Source organism: Schistocerca piceifrons, chromosome X, assembly GCF_021461385.2.
Source record: "Schistocerca piceifrons isolate TAMUIC-IGC-003096 chromosome X, iqSchPice1.1, whole genome shotgun sequence".
Lineage (NCBI taxonomy): Eukaryota > Metazoa > Arthropoda > Insecta > Orthoptera > Acrididae > Schistocerca > Schistocerca piceifrons.
The window spans coordinates 798,214,073-798,230,294 of NC_060149.1; the positions used below are offsets into that span (position 1 = coordinate 798,214,073).

The 16,222-nt window shown below is 37.3% G+C and overlaps 1 protein-coding gene across 3 annotated transcripts in view; it reads right to left on the minus strand.

Annotated features, from left to right (window-relative positions):
- Window positions 1-265: 265 nt before the first annotated feature.
- LOC124722948 (acyl-CoA-binding domain-containing protein 5) overlaps window positions 266-16,222 on the minus strand; it is a 150,357-nt gene continuing 134,400 nt past the window's right edge. Inside the window, exons 7-9 of one of the 3 annotated variants that reach the window (XM_047248113.1) lie at window positions 8,779-8,924; window positions 7,825-7,991; window positions 266-1,773 (exon numbers count right to left, since the gene is read on the minus strand). In XM_047248113.1, the coding sequence (XP_047104069.1) occupies window positions 7,848-7,991; window positions 8,779-8,924 (290 nt within the window). In that variant the 3' untranslated portion in view covers window positions 266-1,773; window positions 7,825-7,847. Of the gene's footprint in view, window positions 1,774-7,824; window positions 7,992-8,778; window positions 8,943-16,222 lie in introns of all 3 variants that reach the window. The other 2 variants (XM_047248112.1, XM_047248114.1) reach the window with 2 other exon arrangements.

Consider the following 16,222-nt stretch of genomic DNA (forward strand, 5'->3'; position numbering starts at 1 on the left):
AAAAGCGTATTGAGAAAGAGGTTTTTAATTAAAAACAGAAATTATACAAAGCATAAGGGTGGTACAAAATTAGGTTTTCTCTCTCTTTTTTTTTCTCTCTCTTTTTTTTGTTTTTTTTAGCAGTTTTCACAGTTAGGCAGAAAAGGAGATTGAGGTTCATCTGCAGAATAACATGAGACAGTAAAATGATACATGTCATATTCGTCAATACATTTTATTTTGTTATTTGAAAAATTTAAACTCAATGAAAATATAACAAAAAATAGTGGAAGACTGAAATGATCTGCAGTATTTTTAACAACACTGCAGATAACAAAATTCCTTGTTTTGCAATTCAAACTTGCTCACTTCATGAAAAGTGCTTGTCTTGTAAATAATAATATTATTACTTCACTAAATTTTTTCTGCAGTTTATTTTAAAAGTAATTATGTCTGGCCAAGTGCAACACTTATCACATTACAGATATTTTTCAGAAAAAAATACAAGAATGAATTAACATTCAATTCTTGGCCATGCCAAGAATACCAATTGAGACTTTAAGGTGATGTTGTATTTCAGTCACTTTTCAGCCTGTTCATGGCTGTTTCTTATTACTAATAATAGTCTTTTGAACTAGTCACATTAAAACTTTTATTTAAAATATTTGTACTACTATAATTCCATGTAATTTAAAGTAGGAATACAAAATATAATTTTTAAAATACAAAGTCAGACATTACTTTTCAACATCACATTCACATTGGCAAATCAGTTCATCGTATACGCTTCTTCTTGGTGTTCCCTTCTCAATAGCCAAGGAATCAACACTAAGTAATAACTCAAAGACTAGCAGTCTCAATACTGGGCACCTTAAGACTAATTAAAGTCCGTAAAACGCACTGCAAAATAAATGAGGCTGATATTCCAATTTCAGCAACATGTAAACACCATTTCACCTTTTGATTATTTTTTATTGTACTGAGAAAATAATCTTTCAGAAAGCCCTCTTCCATCCCAGTCACCTATAATTTCCACATATAATGTATGATACAAAGAAGTTATTTTAATTTCGTTTTGTTCTCTAAATGGTTATTATATTGCAGCCTCCATGAACTAAACAGTGTACAACACAAGTGGAAAATATTATTAAAGAGAACAACTCTTGTGCACAAGAAAACATTGTAGTTCTATTTTAGAACACATAAGAAATAATATAGCTGTGACAACATGAACAGAACATAGCAGAACAAAAGCTAATGAAGAAAATCAGCAATATTCTGTGACCATTGCATAGGTGGTGCAATTTACTTTACACTTACATCCACCCAAGCAATGTTCAACTACTTTTTGCCCCCAAATGACCTTCAGACACTTATCATCATCTCCTCATACAAACAACAAACATTGTTACTAAGAAATATAAGAACCATTTTGGTACCAAATCAAAATACATAGGTAGGTGTCATGCTTAAACTGGTATCTGCTTACTACAGAAAGACAGAGAGAGAGAGAGAGAGAGAGAGAGAGAGAGAGAGAGAGAGAGAGAGAGAGAGAGAGATGGAGTAGAGGCAGTGGGGGGCAGGATATGGATAAGGAATAACAATAGTTGATTCATGTTCATGTAACAGAATATCCTATCACAAATACACTTTGCCTGCAGGTTTTTTCTCTACACAGCAGATACCAGTGTGCTGTGGCAGTGGAGATAGTTTCGTATCTGTAGCCTTTTAACTTTGTCCATCCTGAATGCTGACACTACACAGACTGTCCAGGCAAGGAGACACGACTGCTACCTGAAATGGAGGAAAAAAAAAAAAAAATATTTTGTACGATATTTCTACGAACTATATTTACCATTTTGTGTGGAATTGCATTACAGTACAAACACAAAGCCTGCATTCACCAAAAAGTATGAAAAACTTTGCTAAATATTATTTTATTGATACTGTCAAACAGCTTTTCAGAATTAAAAAGAAAGGGAGTGAAGGCACCAGATAAGACAGAATCTGAGACAAAATAAAGATTGTGCATAAAGGAAAAGGGAGAGGAAGTGGAAAGGAGAGGAGGGAGTATCAACAATGAAATGTACAAGCCACAGATATGAACTGTACAGTTGTGTATTAATTCAGTACCACTGCACAGACATGAAATACAAAAACAGAGTAACAGGTTATCTGTTACCATAAAAAGTAACAACATTATAGACAGTCAAAGAGCTGTCTTGAGCCAACGTAAACAATTAAAAATAGTGAGATTCCAATTTTGGTGATTTAAATGGTGGAAAATACTGCTGGTTTCACAAAAAGTAATATAGTAATTTGTAAAAAAATATTGAGCACTATTAGAGGAGAACACAGATATCATAGTTAGGAAAAGTTGGCATAAATTTGCAAATGCAGTAGATGGCAGAGTAGTAAGCATATGCTATCTTTTGTTTCTTTTCTCACAAGCAGGTGAGAGTAAGTTGGAGAGAAGTAGGAGGATGGGTGAAGCTGAGGACCCAAGAAGTGGACACAACATAGACTACAGATGTTAACAGGCATACGAGGAAAGGAAGAGAGTAGGAGACAAAAATAATGAAAGGATGAAGAGGCAGTGAAAAGACAACATCACTGTATAAATAGAATAGACCAAAGCAGGGAAAAAGTATGTGAGTGTTGCAGAAGTTTGCAGAACAAGAATTTTTTCTAGAGCAAATTTTCAACCATGACTGATGATCTATCAAAACAAAAATTAGCTCCCACTTTCTGTGGCAGTAGTATAGAATTTTAACATTAAGACTGATCAAATTGCTCACATTTTCCTGTTTTGTGCTGCACAATATATAGTACCACAGGAAACAAGCTTCCAACCTAATAATTTTGTTACTTTCAGCCATAATGGCTATAATTGTGAACCGTGACTGTGTGGAATAATTATTCATTTCTAGTTTCTGCTACCAGTAACTTTTTTTATTTTATGTTTAATCCAACATAATACAATGCATTTCGAACATGTTCTGTTCATCTTCAGGCGTACAAACATACGTAAACATACACACACAGAAATGTTACTTAAAAATAAACAGTTTTAAACTAATGTAGAACTACTTGTCCATTGTTTGTTACTGTAGCAGCTGGTGTGTGTGTGTGTGTGTGTGTGTGTGTGTGTGTGTGTGTGTGTGTGTGTGTGTGTGTGTGTGTGTGTGTGTGGGGGGGGGGGGGGGGGGATGGGTAGGTGTACGGCTAGAAATCTAAATCAGTGATATCTTCTGCTGGTTTTGGTTTTCTTCCTTGTGGTTGACTATGTATGATATCACAGCCTGTATAGGATGCAGAGAGATTTGTATCAGTTACGTGTTACGACAATAGTGTGAAAGGTGTTACGACAATAGTGTGAAAGGCTTTTATATGACAGTTGATCACTTATGATTTCATCATCTTGCTGCTTCACTTGCATCACTGGTGTAATGGCAGGGCTGTTGATTGACATTACACTATGCACATTGTATTTTGTCACTGATTGGCAACGTAATTCACGGCACAAATTGCTTCGACGTTATGCACACAACACAAGATGGCGGACTGTAGCATGTCAGTCTGTATCGATTATAGAGGTTTTGTATCGATATTCTTGGTACTGACAGATTTGTAGTCAATTATTTACATTGACGTATCTTGAATCTATTGAGTTAGAACTGGCTCAAGACTGTTTAAGAATTTTGAGTTTTTGAATTCGGTTACTTCATTAAGAATGTTATCTCCATGCTTTGTATTATGTATGAAAATATCCATTTCTTCCATGATGTCCATTGTTGTACTTTTTCCTATTTTGTGTAAAATTTCGAGGTTGTCTTCGATTTTTAAAGAGTGACCTGTGTCTTTAATGTGAGTTGCTACTGCTGATTTGTTACATTTATCAAGCCTGTAGCAGTCTAAATGTTCTTTGAATCAGCTTCTGAAATTTCTGCCTGTTTGGCCGCATTAATATTTATTACATAGACTGCAGGTAATTTTGTAAACGCCAGATGCATCAAGACTTGTATCTGGTGGTTTGATATTGTGAATAAGCTTCCTACATAGGTTGTTGTTGGTGCCGAAGCTGATTTTTACTTCTGTGTTTTTGAACAGTTTTGCTAATTTGTCAGATACTATTCCAAGATATGGCATTTTTACATATTTGACTGCTGAGGAATTGTCAGTTGCGAGTGTAGTTTGATGTTGTTTGTTCAGTTTAATTTTTATCTGTTGCAACATTGTATTAATTAGAGAAGGATCATATCCATTGTTTATTGCAGTATATGTTATGGTTTCTATTTCTCGTTGGAATTCTGTATGTTGAAGTGGAAGTTTGTGTGCTCTGTACAGCATTGATGTATAAGCAGCTTTTTTGTGGGAGGGGGAATGAGTAGAGGAGTTTGATATAGTGGTGTCAGTGCCAGTATGTTTTCTGTAAACATTGAAAGCTAACTTTTGGTTCTGTTTTGATATTTTTATGTCAAGAAAAGGTATGGTGTTGTTTCCTTCCTGTTCAAGGGTGAATTGAATATTTTTATGTAGGCTATTGAATTTGTTAAAAGGGTTTGTCACTTCATCTTCTGTGCCATCAAATAGAATGAGGGTGTCATCTACATATCTCTTATAGAATTTAACTTTGCTTGTGATATTATCATTTAGTGTTGGAATTTTATTTTCTATTTGGTTGATAAATATTTCAGCTAATAGGCCACTGAGAGAGCTTCCCATTGCTAGTCCTTGGACCTGCTTGTAAATTTTATTGTTAAAAGAGAATTATGTGAGAGCACTAAATTAAGTACATCTACAAGCTGTAGACATGAGACCACTACCTCTGGCAGCTCTGACTGGAATGCCAAAATGTCGGAATGCATTCTGCAGTCTGAGCTGCCAGAGGTAGTGGTGACAATCATCTTTTGGGTTTGCAGCTCTTGTATTTCTTCCATGTTTGCAGTTAAAATTGTTGGCTATATGTTCCACCTTCCACCTTTTATGCAAAAAAATGTTTTTCCTTGTTACCCAAAAACGTTTCAGCACCTCTGTGCCATCATCAGTGGGTTTTGTTTATTGGACAACTGCAAAAGTGAATATATTTTAGGTTATAACTGATCTACGAAAATGAGACCTAATGACAGTTTTTGTTCTTACCTTGATTTTACATTATATGGTTTTGCAGGATCATCAGTGTAACGTCCTGCACTGATAGGTTGTCATCTGCAAGCCAGGCAATGTAAATGTGAATTTTATTAGCGAGTTAAACTATCCTTGATTTTTAAAAAATGTTATTTTGGTGTGGCAACATGTTTTATGCATATATTTGTTATTGCTCACATTTAGTTGTGACTGATCCTCCTCCTTTCCCGTTCCGAGGGCACTGCAAAGCATGTATATTAAATGAACTTGGAATTGTTTCACTTTTGGAATCGCCTTTTCACTTCGAAAAATGCAGTATGCAGTGTACATGATGTAGTTGTGTGTCTTAATACTGTCGGCATTCATTTGTACCCGAGTGAGTTCGGCATGGAACTTTAATTTTGTTTAGTTTTATCTTTCTTTTTCTGTGTGTGTGAGTGTGTGTGTGTGTGTGTGTGTGTGTGTGTGTGTGTGTGTGTGTAAGCTCTTTTAGCTGTTTGTGATGCCAAATGCCTTTTCTGTAAACTCAGGACATGGGAGACACTCATAGTCAAATTCAATAGATCAGGAATATATGAACTCACATGCAACACTTGCCAGTCAGTATACACAGGGTAAACATGCAGGAACTTTATAAAACAAGATATTCAGAACACCTTAAAGCCCTAAAAAGTAACAGCACCCACAGCACATTTGCTGACCACCTAATAGCCCATAATCATTATCCAACTACAATAGCAACAGACTTAAAAATACTGAAATCCAGCCACAGCTTATACCCCAAACAAACATCAGAAGACATTTTTAAATGAATACACTACACTGTGTAAAGGCACACTATTTAAAACATTAAAGGCACTTTACAGAAAAGAGAGCAAAGTGAAAAGGCAATTGCAAAACCAAAAATACACAAAAGGATCAGTCACAAAAAATGTGAGTAATAACAAATATATATACAAAACATGTTACCACACCAAAACCACATAAAAAAAATTGGGGGATGGGTTAACTCACTGATAAAATTCACATTTACATTGTCTGGTTTGCAGATGACAAGCTATCAGTGCATGACACCATACAGATCACGCGCGCATGCTTTTCTTTTCTGAAGAAGGCTTAGGCTGAAAGCTCACTGTGTAACAGTCTTTTCGTTGTGCCTGTCTGTAACTCAGCAAGTCATATTTATGCTGAGTAGTAATCTATCATTTCCTAATATTGCTTATGAATAATGTCTTATTGATTAACTGTGAAAAACATGAGAAATACAACAAAATATGAAAGTTCAACTAGGAATGTCATGATGACAGAATAAATATAAAACTAGTGATGGAAAACATGACCCACTATGGAACAACTTGCAACTGATAGAGTTCACTATAAACAGCCTACCATTTATTTAGATTATCTCGAGGCCTATGAGAAAGACAGGCTATTGCATGTACGTCACAGCATGTGACATGGAAGGTCCTACAAGTGCCAGTAGCCATGTATGGCGGCATGCAATTAACTATTTCCGACTAGTTTAATAATTCTTGACTGTGTGTTTAAATGCATCCAAGCTCTCAATAGCACACAACAAGTTAAGACTTTTAATGGGTACATTTTCAATTACATATTGATTTCCCATGGGCCCTGCATGAAGCGAAACATTTGCGAAGTGTGGCGGACATGCTGACTAATATGACATCACAAGTTCACTGCGCAGCCCATACTTCTTGTGGGCATTGAGATTATCTGTAACAACTTCACCATTAGTAGGTAATTTAATCGGAGATTCTGTACATATATCGTTATCTTGTTCTAGATGTTTGGCACAGCTGGCAGCTGGTGCAATATTTTTATCTGCCACCTTGCCTTTATGGAGGAGCATGATATTTTCAGAGGAGGTATAACAACATTTTTGAGAACAAAAATGCAAAGGCAGCAATATATAATCCACAAGGAGTAAGATTGGCAAAATCTCTTATTAGTACAATGGGCCGAAAACTAGGTGAGATTCTGCTGAATTTATTACTCATTTTAGGACAAAGAGTCTGATAATCAGAAGCTTGTTGGGGGTGACATCATCTGAGACTACCTAGGACAACAAACACGAGTCTGAAAAGTGGGGCTGTGGTGTGACAACAAGAGTAATATTTCCCTACTGCTTGCCATTTCCAATGTATTTTGCTTCTACACTGCCAAACACACATTGTATTGCACACACAGTCTATAACATTTTCATATTTGTGGAATTTACACAGCATTACAATCTTGTTGCAAGCTAATGAGCTGTCCTTTATGCACCCAATGACACACACAATAGTATGGACATCATTAACATGCACCCTACCATGTTCCTCTTGTGGGTTTAGAGCAACACGTTTCAAAACATCAACACAAACAATAATATAATATTTCACTGCAACATGTTGAGGAAGAAAGGAACATTATGGTTCAACATCCTGCTAACAAAGACGTTATTAAGAGACTGAGCACAAGCTCAGAACAAGGGATGGATTGTGGAAGGAAATTAGCTGTATCTTATTTACAGAACCATCCCAGCATTTGCCTTCAATGGTTTGAGGAAACCGCAGAAAATCTACATCTGGTAGGCTACCTGAGAAATTGAACCTTAGCCCTTCTAAAATTGAGTCCACAGAGTGGCCACCGAACCACATCTCTAGGTATCCCATACTGAGACTTACAAGCAATAATGCTAGATTATATAATACATACCACCAAAACACTTGCTTATCACATCAGAGCAAGCGCCTCTGTCGTCTCCTCTGAAGCCATAACACTGTAAAATGAAACACAATGGGCCACAGAATTACAAATACCGCAAATCCTGGAGGAACTTGACGAAATGGCCACCACCTTGGCATGTTGCGACGGGCTTCCTTCTGTAAAGAAAAAAAAAAGCAACTTATTAGCTGTGTAGTCATCCTGCCCGACCTCCCCCCTCCCTCCATCGTAATTATTCTATTTCTTCTTATTTAGTTTATTTTATTCCTATTTAATTTATTTATCTTTCTACCTGTGAGCCTTTCTTCCATTTATAATCTATTTATTATACTTTACTTCTATTTTTCTGTCAACTTGCAAATTTTCTTCTTCTCCTCCTCCTCCCCCCCCTTTTTTCCCCTCCATGTCCATCTTTACTTCTCATTCTGTTTCTCCTCAATCATCTTTGAACTCAGAGCATTAGTGAGCAATGTGCAAGCCTATTTTTATCCATCAACTCTCTCTGAAACACTATTCTTTATCTTTGTCTCCCTTACTCCTTGTACAAGGTAAGTCCCACTTACTATGGGTCCTGAGTAACCTGCTGGTGCCCTTCCTTCTTAACAACCACCACCACCACCACAACCTTTTTCTTTTTCTTCCCTGGAGAAGGTATGCTTTGTTTCAAAGCTACGAGTGATTATTTTTAATTTTTTTTTATGATCTGTGCTGGGAGTTGTCTCTCCTGAATGTAAGAACTAAACAAGCAAACTGTATCTGAATTTACCAATTCTTTCCATATTCAGTTTTCTTTAATATACGTTTAAGATAAATCTATCTCATTTAACTGGAGTAATCCTAGAAATGAATCTGCTTAATTTTATTTCCATATAATATTAATTAGTTACTATACTTGTTATTTGACTGTATACTGCACAGCATGCAGTGTAACATAATACTACTTACTCGAATTGTTGAGACAGTGTGCTCTAGATTTCCCATCCGGCCACAAACATCATTCAAATCTTTCTGCAACTGAACTACAGCTGTTCTTAATTTATCAGTGACTTCCAATGGTTCTAGCAGCTTCTGTAGTGTTTCTTCTGCAGTCTCTGGAATACACTGTTCATCTGTTGATAAATAAACTAATATATGTCTGCTCAAAACATATATTTAAGAAACCAACACAAAATTGTTACTTAAATGTATTGCAATTTAGTTTAATAACAAACACTAAAAAGAGATTGTCTGGAACATTGGATTCAATGTGGGCACATTAAAAATAAAGCAATAATTCATTTATATAAGGATTTCAGATGAAATTGCCGTGCTTTTGTTTAGGGAATCATTTTGAGTTTCTCTCCGAGTACTTAGGGAACCCATGGAAAATTGACATTGGGATTTCTGGACTGGGATTTACATATCACTTCTTGCAGATCTAAATTCAGTGTTTTAACAATGAACTTGTTCAAAAACTTTGAGAATTAATTTTTTGAAGCTGTAGAGAGAGCTCGAAGTTGAACAGGAAATAAGATCTAAACATAATGCAAACAGTGCAAGGTCCAAAATGAGCAACTATGGAATCTATATTAAATCTGTTTTACTATATCAACCTGAAGACTGAAATTTTACAGATTTTGTTACAGGAAATATTATTGTACCAATGACTAATTACAATCTGATAAATGGAATATGGGATAATACCAGTATTTGCATATGAATAATTGCACAATACTCTGTAGCAATTATACACACCATAAGTCAAGCAATTATATTGCACTGGCAAGTGAATTGGTCAGGACAGTGTAGCTGTGAACATGATTTAAATTGAACCTGGAAGGTTTTTGTTGCCAAAAACTACTGCCTGTATTATACTAGTATATTTAACACTCCATTTACTAAACAATTCAGCTCTGTCTGTGCTCAGGGTTACAAACTTGCAATTACTCACATTTAGCACTGTGTGCTGGCTTCCAATCACAACCTCATTATTGAATGTGGTATATGAGTCTGGTGACTACATGACAAGTTGCTGGAGATGCAGAATATTTTGGAATACTGGCACCATCATGTCTCCAAATTATATACTTGTTACTCCTAATATCCACCTACGAAAGAAATCAGTGGGCTGTTGAGGATCCATCTAAATGGCTGGAGGGATTCAGTGGAGTTGCTAAGTACAATAGGCGGTATACGTCTACTTTGACACACTAGTCAAGTAGTAGTTCAAGAGCAACTGAGACATGCTCAATAGATACAAAATGCACAGCTACAGATGTGAAGGGTATCTTCACAACAGAGAACTTTTTCGAGTGGTGCCACTAGATTAATACAACGTGGCTACAAAAGAGTAGCCCTAAAGAAGTTTGACAAATTTCCAAATGTCCTGTGACATTGTTAGAACAACATCAGGTTATTACATCCAATATAAGCAAACAGCAAAAAAGAATAGGTACTGAAATTTCTGACCTTAACTGGTATCAACTCCAGGCAACAGGAGGCAGCACCAGTGGTTCATCAAGAGGTGCATCAATCTTTGTTACCCCCTCTCTATTACTGGTTATCTATTCACGTGAGACTTACACAATAGCTATCAAACAACAGACAAGCTTCCTAGTAATCTAAGTGTAAAAGCCACATAGCCAATTAAAATGTAGAGCTGATACCTGGAGAACAGTGGAAAATACATTGCATTTTCGATGGGCACAAAAACACTGTTGCCACGAAAGCAAAAGACTTCTTGACAAAAAGGCCATGAGATATCGACTATTACAATATCATCCACACTAGCCTATTGTAAGTGAACAATGCCAGACTTCAGGATGAAGACCATGATTTGTTTCCTGGCTGAGGACACTTCCAACTGGGCTGCAGTTATTGCAAGTTCTCATGTAAAGGTTCTAGCAGTTACAATGAAGAAATCTTAAAACAGGGTACTCATATGGAGGTGAGGCCACCACAGACAGAAATCATCCATGAAAGGAAATTCCAAAAATATCTTCATTAAAAATCTTCCTGTCTGTGTACTAGTAGACTCTGTGGCTTTCTTTTCCGTCATATTTGTTGTCTGTCAACAAAGGCTGAAAAAGACTATTTTCTGAGGTTCAACAGACACACACACTGTTGAATGTTTTGAACAAAAAATATGTCAGTCAACTGGAACACAATTCAGAATAACATCAGTGACCGAACAAGGCCTTTCAAATTTTTTATTCTTCCACATATTTCAGGCATTAGAAGCAATTATAAGGTAAAGACGATTGGAGCTCCCAACTGATTAAGTGATGTCAGTAAGTTTGAGTAACAAAACTGTTCTTGGCAGTTGTGAACAACTGAAGATATTACTATGCCACAGTTCTCTACAAGATAAAATACAGTCAAAAATTCAGAATTGCAGCTGAACTGTAACCGATTATGAAAGAGCCCTCACACTCACGAAAGAAACTTACATTTCAGTGTTTATCTTCAGTATAAAAATGGGATGGCAGCAACACTGGACTGTTGATTGCTCGAAACAACCACAACTCACCTCTAATGGTGTTTGCCGAGTAACAGAAAAATCAGTACAGGAAGGTCAGCCCAGCTTCATTGAAAAAATATCATTACAAGGGTAGCTACTACCCAAGCCCCAGTATTTCCCGTCTCAACCGGGGAGACACATCGATAGGTATTTCTTGTGCACACTGTTCTGCAGCCTCAAATTGTGTGAGAAGTATGCTGTTGAAATAAGGTCCACCAGAACAGCTTTTATTATATTTTATTTCCCACCACCAGTTTTGAGCGATGGGTCATTCTCAGGTGGCACCTAGATACAATCAAACTATTATCAGAATATATACAGTTCTTTGTTGTATTATAATTAAAACATATGGTATAAGATCTTAAACGTTATGTTTAAGATATAATCTATTTTTGTTTTGTCATATATGTGAATGTTGGCAAAAATTATAATACAACAAAAAGTTGTACCGTATTTACTCGAATCTAAGCCGCACTTTTTTTCCGGTTTTTGTAATCCAAAAACCCGCCTGCGGCTTAGAATCGAGTGCAAAGTAAGTGGAAGTTCTGAAAAATGTTGGTAGGTGCCGCCACAACTAACTTCTGCCGTCGAACTATGTAGCGCCACACAGGCATGCTTTGCAGGCACAAAGGTACTGGCAACAAAACCTCTGCATCAGTAAAAAAAAAAAAGAAGAAGAAGAAGAAGAAGAAGAAGAAGAAGAAGAAGAAAGGTGTAAGACGAGTTTTTTTTTTCACCACCCCGAGTTTCGACCACTGCATTTTCATACATTATCCAACGAAGTAAATACAAATTCCGTATTGTTCATCTTCGAATGTAGCAGCATTTCAATGTACTACGAAAATCCGACTGGCAAGATTGTTTGGGATATGGCCAAATCTACGTTCTGAATTTTTTCCTACCTGTGACAAGAGATCGTTGCTAATAAGAACTTTTATGAATTGTGAATCGCATGCAGTATTCTTTTCATCATAAGAATAATACCGTACGAATATAAACATGTTGCCATGTATTCTTTCGTGTTTGCTGCTATCTCATTTAAATCCTGTCTGCCTAATAAACTACGAAACTAGGGTAAGACTACAGCAAACGCGGAATAATATACATATCATGCCATGTTTATATTCGTATTGTTCTTATGCCTAATAGTGATACAGTCAGAAATGAAGCACGACAATTGACAAGATTTTTAAATCTAAGATGACTAATTTCTGTGCAGAATGTAATATACTACAGAGGCGTCTGCAAAGATTTTCAACCGGAGAAAAATTTTCGCTAAACTCTCGTTCAGAACATCTTCTATCATACACAGTCTATTATTTGGTTCTTGTTGATCATTATCAAAGAAAGCAGCAGTGTAAGTAACAGCAAATAGCAAGCAGTCTCTTGCCATTGTTTCGCTAATGAGACGATTCCTTTTTTTTTTTTTTTTTTTTTATTGTAAGCGGTGGTAGCGCGCACAAAAGCAAGCCATGCCGCGAGCGGCGACAGGTCGTAAACACTCAGTATCAGAATGCGACAAACAATGCATGACACAGTACAGTAATGCATTTTCAGCTTAGAGTGACGTAAACAACTATAACAAAGAGAACGACACTTACCAGATCAAAGAAAAATAAGCAATCAATTCAAACCAGACGAAGCACGTGAAAAAGGAATGGTACCCGTATAAATAGGTACGGAGCACCTGACGCATAGCAATGGCTACATGGTAAAGCTTAACTGCTAAGCTTAAGACTCGAACCAAACTACTGTAGCTGTATAGTCATTCATTCGACCTAAATTGTGTCTCATATTACAGTGGACCAACTTTGTTTCGATTTGGATGTGCGACCTAAAACTTTTCTCTCCCTTGCCGGCCGAAGTGGCCGTGCGGTTAAAGGTGCTGCAGTCTGGAACCGCAAGACCGCTACGATCGCAGGTTCGAATCCTGCCTCGGGCATGGATGTTTGTGATGTCCTTAGGTTAGTTAGGTTTAACTAGTTCTAAGTTCTAGGGGACTAATGACCTCAGCAGTTGAGTCCCATAGTGCTCAGAGCCATTTGAACCATTTTCTCTCCCTTGGAATTTCGAGTCTCAAATTTCAGGTGCGGCTTAGAATCGGGAAAATTTTTTTTCCTTGATTTCGAGTCTCATTTTTCAGGTGCGGCTTAGATTCGAGTGCGGCTTAGATTCGAGTAAATACGGTACATTTACATATGTATAAATATACGGGGTGGTCCATTGATAGTGACCGGGTCAAATATCTCACAAAATAAGCATCAAATGAAAAAACTGCAAAGAACAATACTCGTCTAGCTTGAAGGAGGAAACCAGATGGTGCTATGGTTGGCCCGCTAGGTGGCACTGCCATATGTCAAACAGATATCAACTGTGTTTTTTAAAAATAGGAAACCCCATTTTTTATTACATATTCATGTAGTACGTAAAGAAATACGAATGTTTTAGTTGGACCACTTTTTTGCTTTGTGACAGACGGCGCTGTAATAGTCAAAAACGCACAAGTACATAGTATCACATAACATTCCACCAGTGTGGACGGTATTTGCTTCATGATACATTACCCGTGTTAAAATGGACCTTTTACCAATTGCGGAAAAGGTCGATATCATGCTGGTGTGTGGCTATTGTGATCAAAATGCCCAACGGGCGTGTGTTTTGTATGCTGCTCGGTATCCTGGAAGACATCATCCAAGTGTCTGGACCGTTCGCCGGATAGTTACATTATTTAAGGAAACAGGAAGTGTTCAGCCACATGTGAAACATCAACCATGGCCTGCAACAAATGATGATGGCCAAGTAGGTGTTTTAGCTGCTGTCGCAGCTAATCTGCACATTAGTAGCAGACAAATTGCATGAGAATCGGGAATCCCAAAAACGTCGGTGTTGAGAATGCTACATCAACATCAATTGCACCCGTACCATATTTCTATGCACCAGGAATAGCTTGGCAATGTCTTTGAACGTCGTGTACAGTTCTGCCACTGGGCACAAGAGAAATTACAGGACGATGACCGATTTTTTGCATGTGTTCTGTTTAGCGACGAAGCATTATTCACCAACAGTGGTAACGTAAACCAGCATAATATGCACTATTGGGCAATGGAAAATCCACGATGGCTGCGACAAGTGGAACATAAGCAATCTTGGCCCCCATTTTATCGATGGCAATCTAACTGGTGCAATGTATGCTGATTTCCTATGTAATGTTCTACTGATGTTACTACAAGATGTTTCACTGCATGACAGAATGGTGATGTACTTCCAACATGATGGATGTCCGGCACACAGCTTGCTTGTGGTTGAAGTGGTATTGAATAGCATATTTCACAACAGGTGGATTGGTCGTCGAAGCACCCTATCACAGCCCGCACATTCACCAGATCTGACGCCCCTGGATTTCTTTCTGTGGGGAAAGTTGAAGGATATTTGCTATCGTGATCCACTAACAATGCCTGACAACATACATCAGTGCATTGTCAATGCATTTGCGAACATTATGGAAGGCAAACTACTCGCTGTTGAGAGGAATGTCGTTAGACGTATTACCAAATGCGTTGAGGTTGACGGACATCATTTTGAGCATTTATTGCATTAATGTGGTATTTACAGGTAATCACGCTGTAACAGCATGCATTCTCAGAAATGATAAGTTCACAAAGGTACATGTATCACATTGGAACGACCGAAATAAAATGTTCAAACACAGCTACATTCTGTATTTTAATTTAAAAAAACCTACCTATTACATACTGTTTGTCTAAAATTGTGAGCCACATGTTTGTGACTAATACAGCACCATATATCACAAAACGAAAAAGTGGTCCAACTAAAACATTCATATTTCTTTACGTACTACAAGAATATGTAATAAAAAATTGGGGTTCTTATTAAAAAAAAGAATGCAGTTCATATCTGGTTGATCTATGGCAGCACCATCTAGCGGGCCAACCATTGCGCCATCTGGTTTCCCCCTTCAAGCTAGACAAGTTTCATTCTTTGTAGTTTTTTTTTATTTTTTATTTTAGTTTTTTATGCTTATTTCGTGAAATAATTGGCCTGGTCACAATCAATGGACCACCCTGTATATGCTGATTATAGCTTGATTGTATCTATGTGATTTCAAATTTGAATGAGAAACAAGACAGAATAGACAATGCAAGGAGAAATACTGTATCAATAATCAGGTCATTCACCCATTAGTGCTCAAGAAGGATTCCCCCTTCCAAGAAACAGGTAATTCCCAATAAAGTGGAGAAGGTGCTACAAGGTGAGATCATTCAATTGTCCGATAGCCCACTATCCTCTCCTGTGGCCCTCATGAAGAAGGGTTGTTTCGAAAAGGAGACCACAGACAGGGAGGTCATCGGTGTCATCAGATTAGGGAAGGACGGGGACGGAAGTCGGCCTTGCCCTTTGAAAGGAACCATCCCGCCATTTGCCTGCAGTGATTTAGGGAAATCACGGAAAACCTAAATCAGGATAGCCGGATACGGGATTGAACCGTTGTCCTCCCGAATGCGAGTCCAGTATCTAACCACTGCGCCACCTCGCTCGGTGGCCCTCATGAAGAAAAAAGATGGCACATGGTATATCTGGTTTGGTTACCAATGATAGAAACATATCATCAGAGAGTACATCTATACATTGCTGTAAGTCAGTGACATCTCAGGCTGTTGGAAACATTAGTATTATTTCTCCAAAGATACACAATTTCACTACTAACAGATTATTGTGACCAAGAAACGATGGCCTCTAAAAATACAATGTTATGTTGGGTGACCTACGCAATGTTGCTGGCACCCAAAAACACATGGTGCATAATATACTTTATCTGTTCAATCAGCAAGCTGCATGTTATTCACGACTGTAATGGACTACCATTCTTTA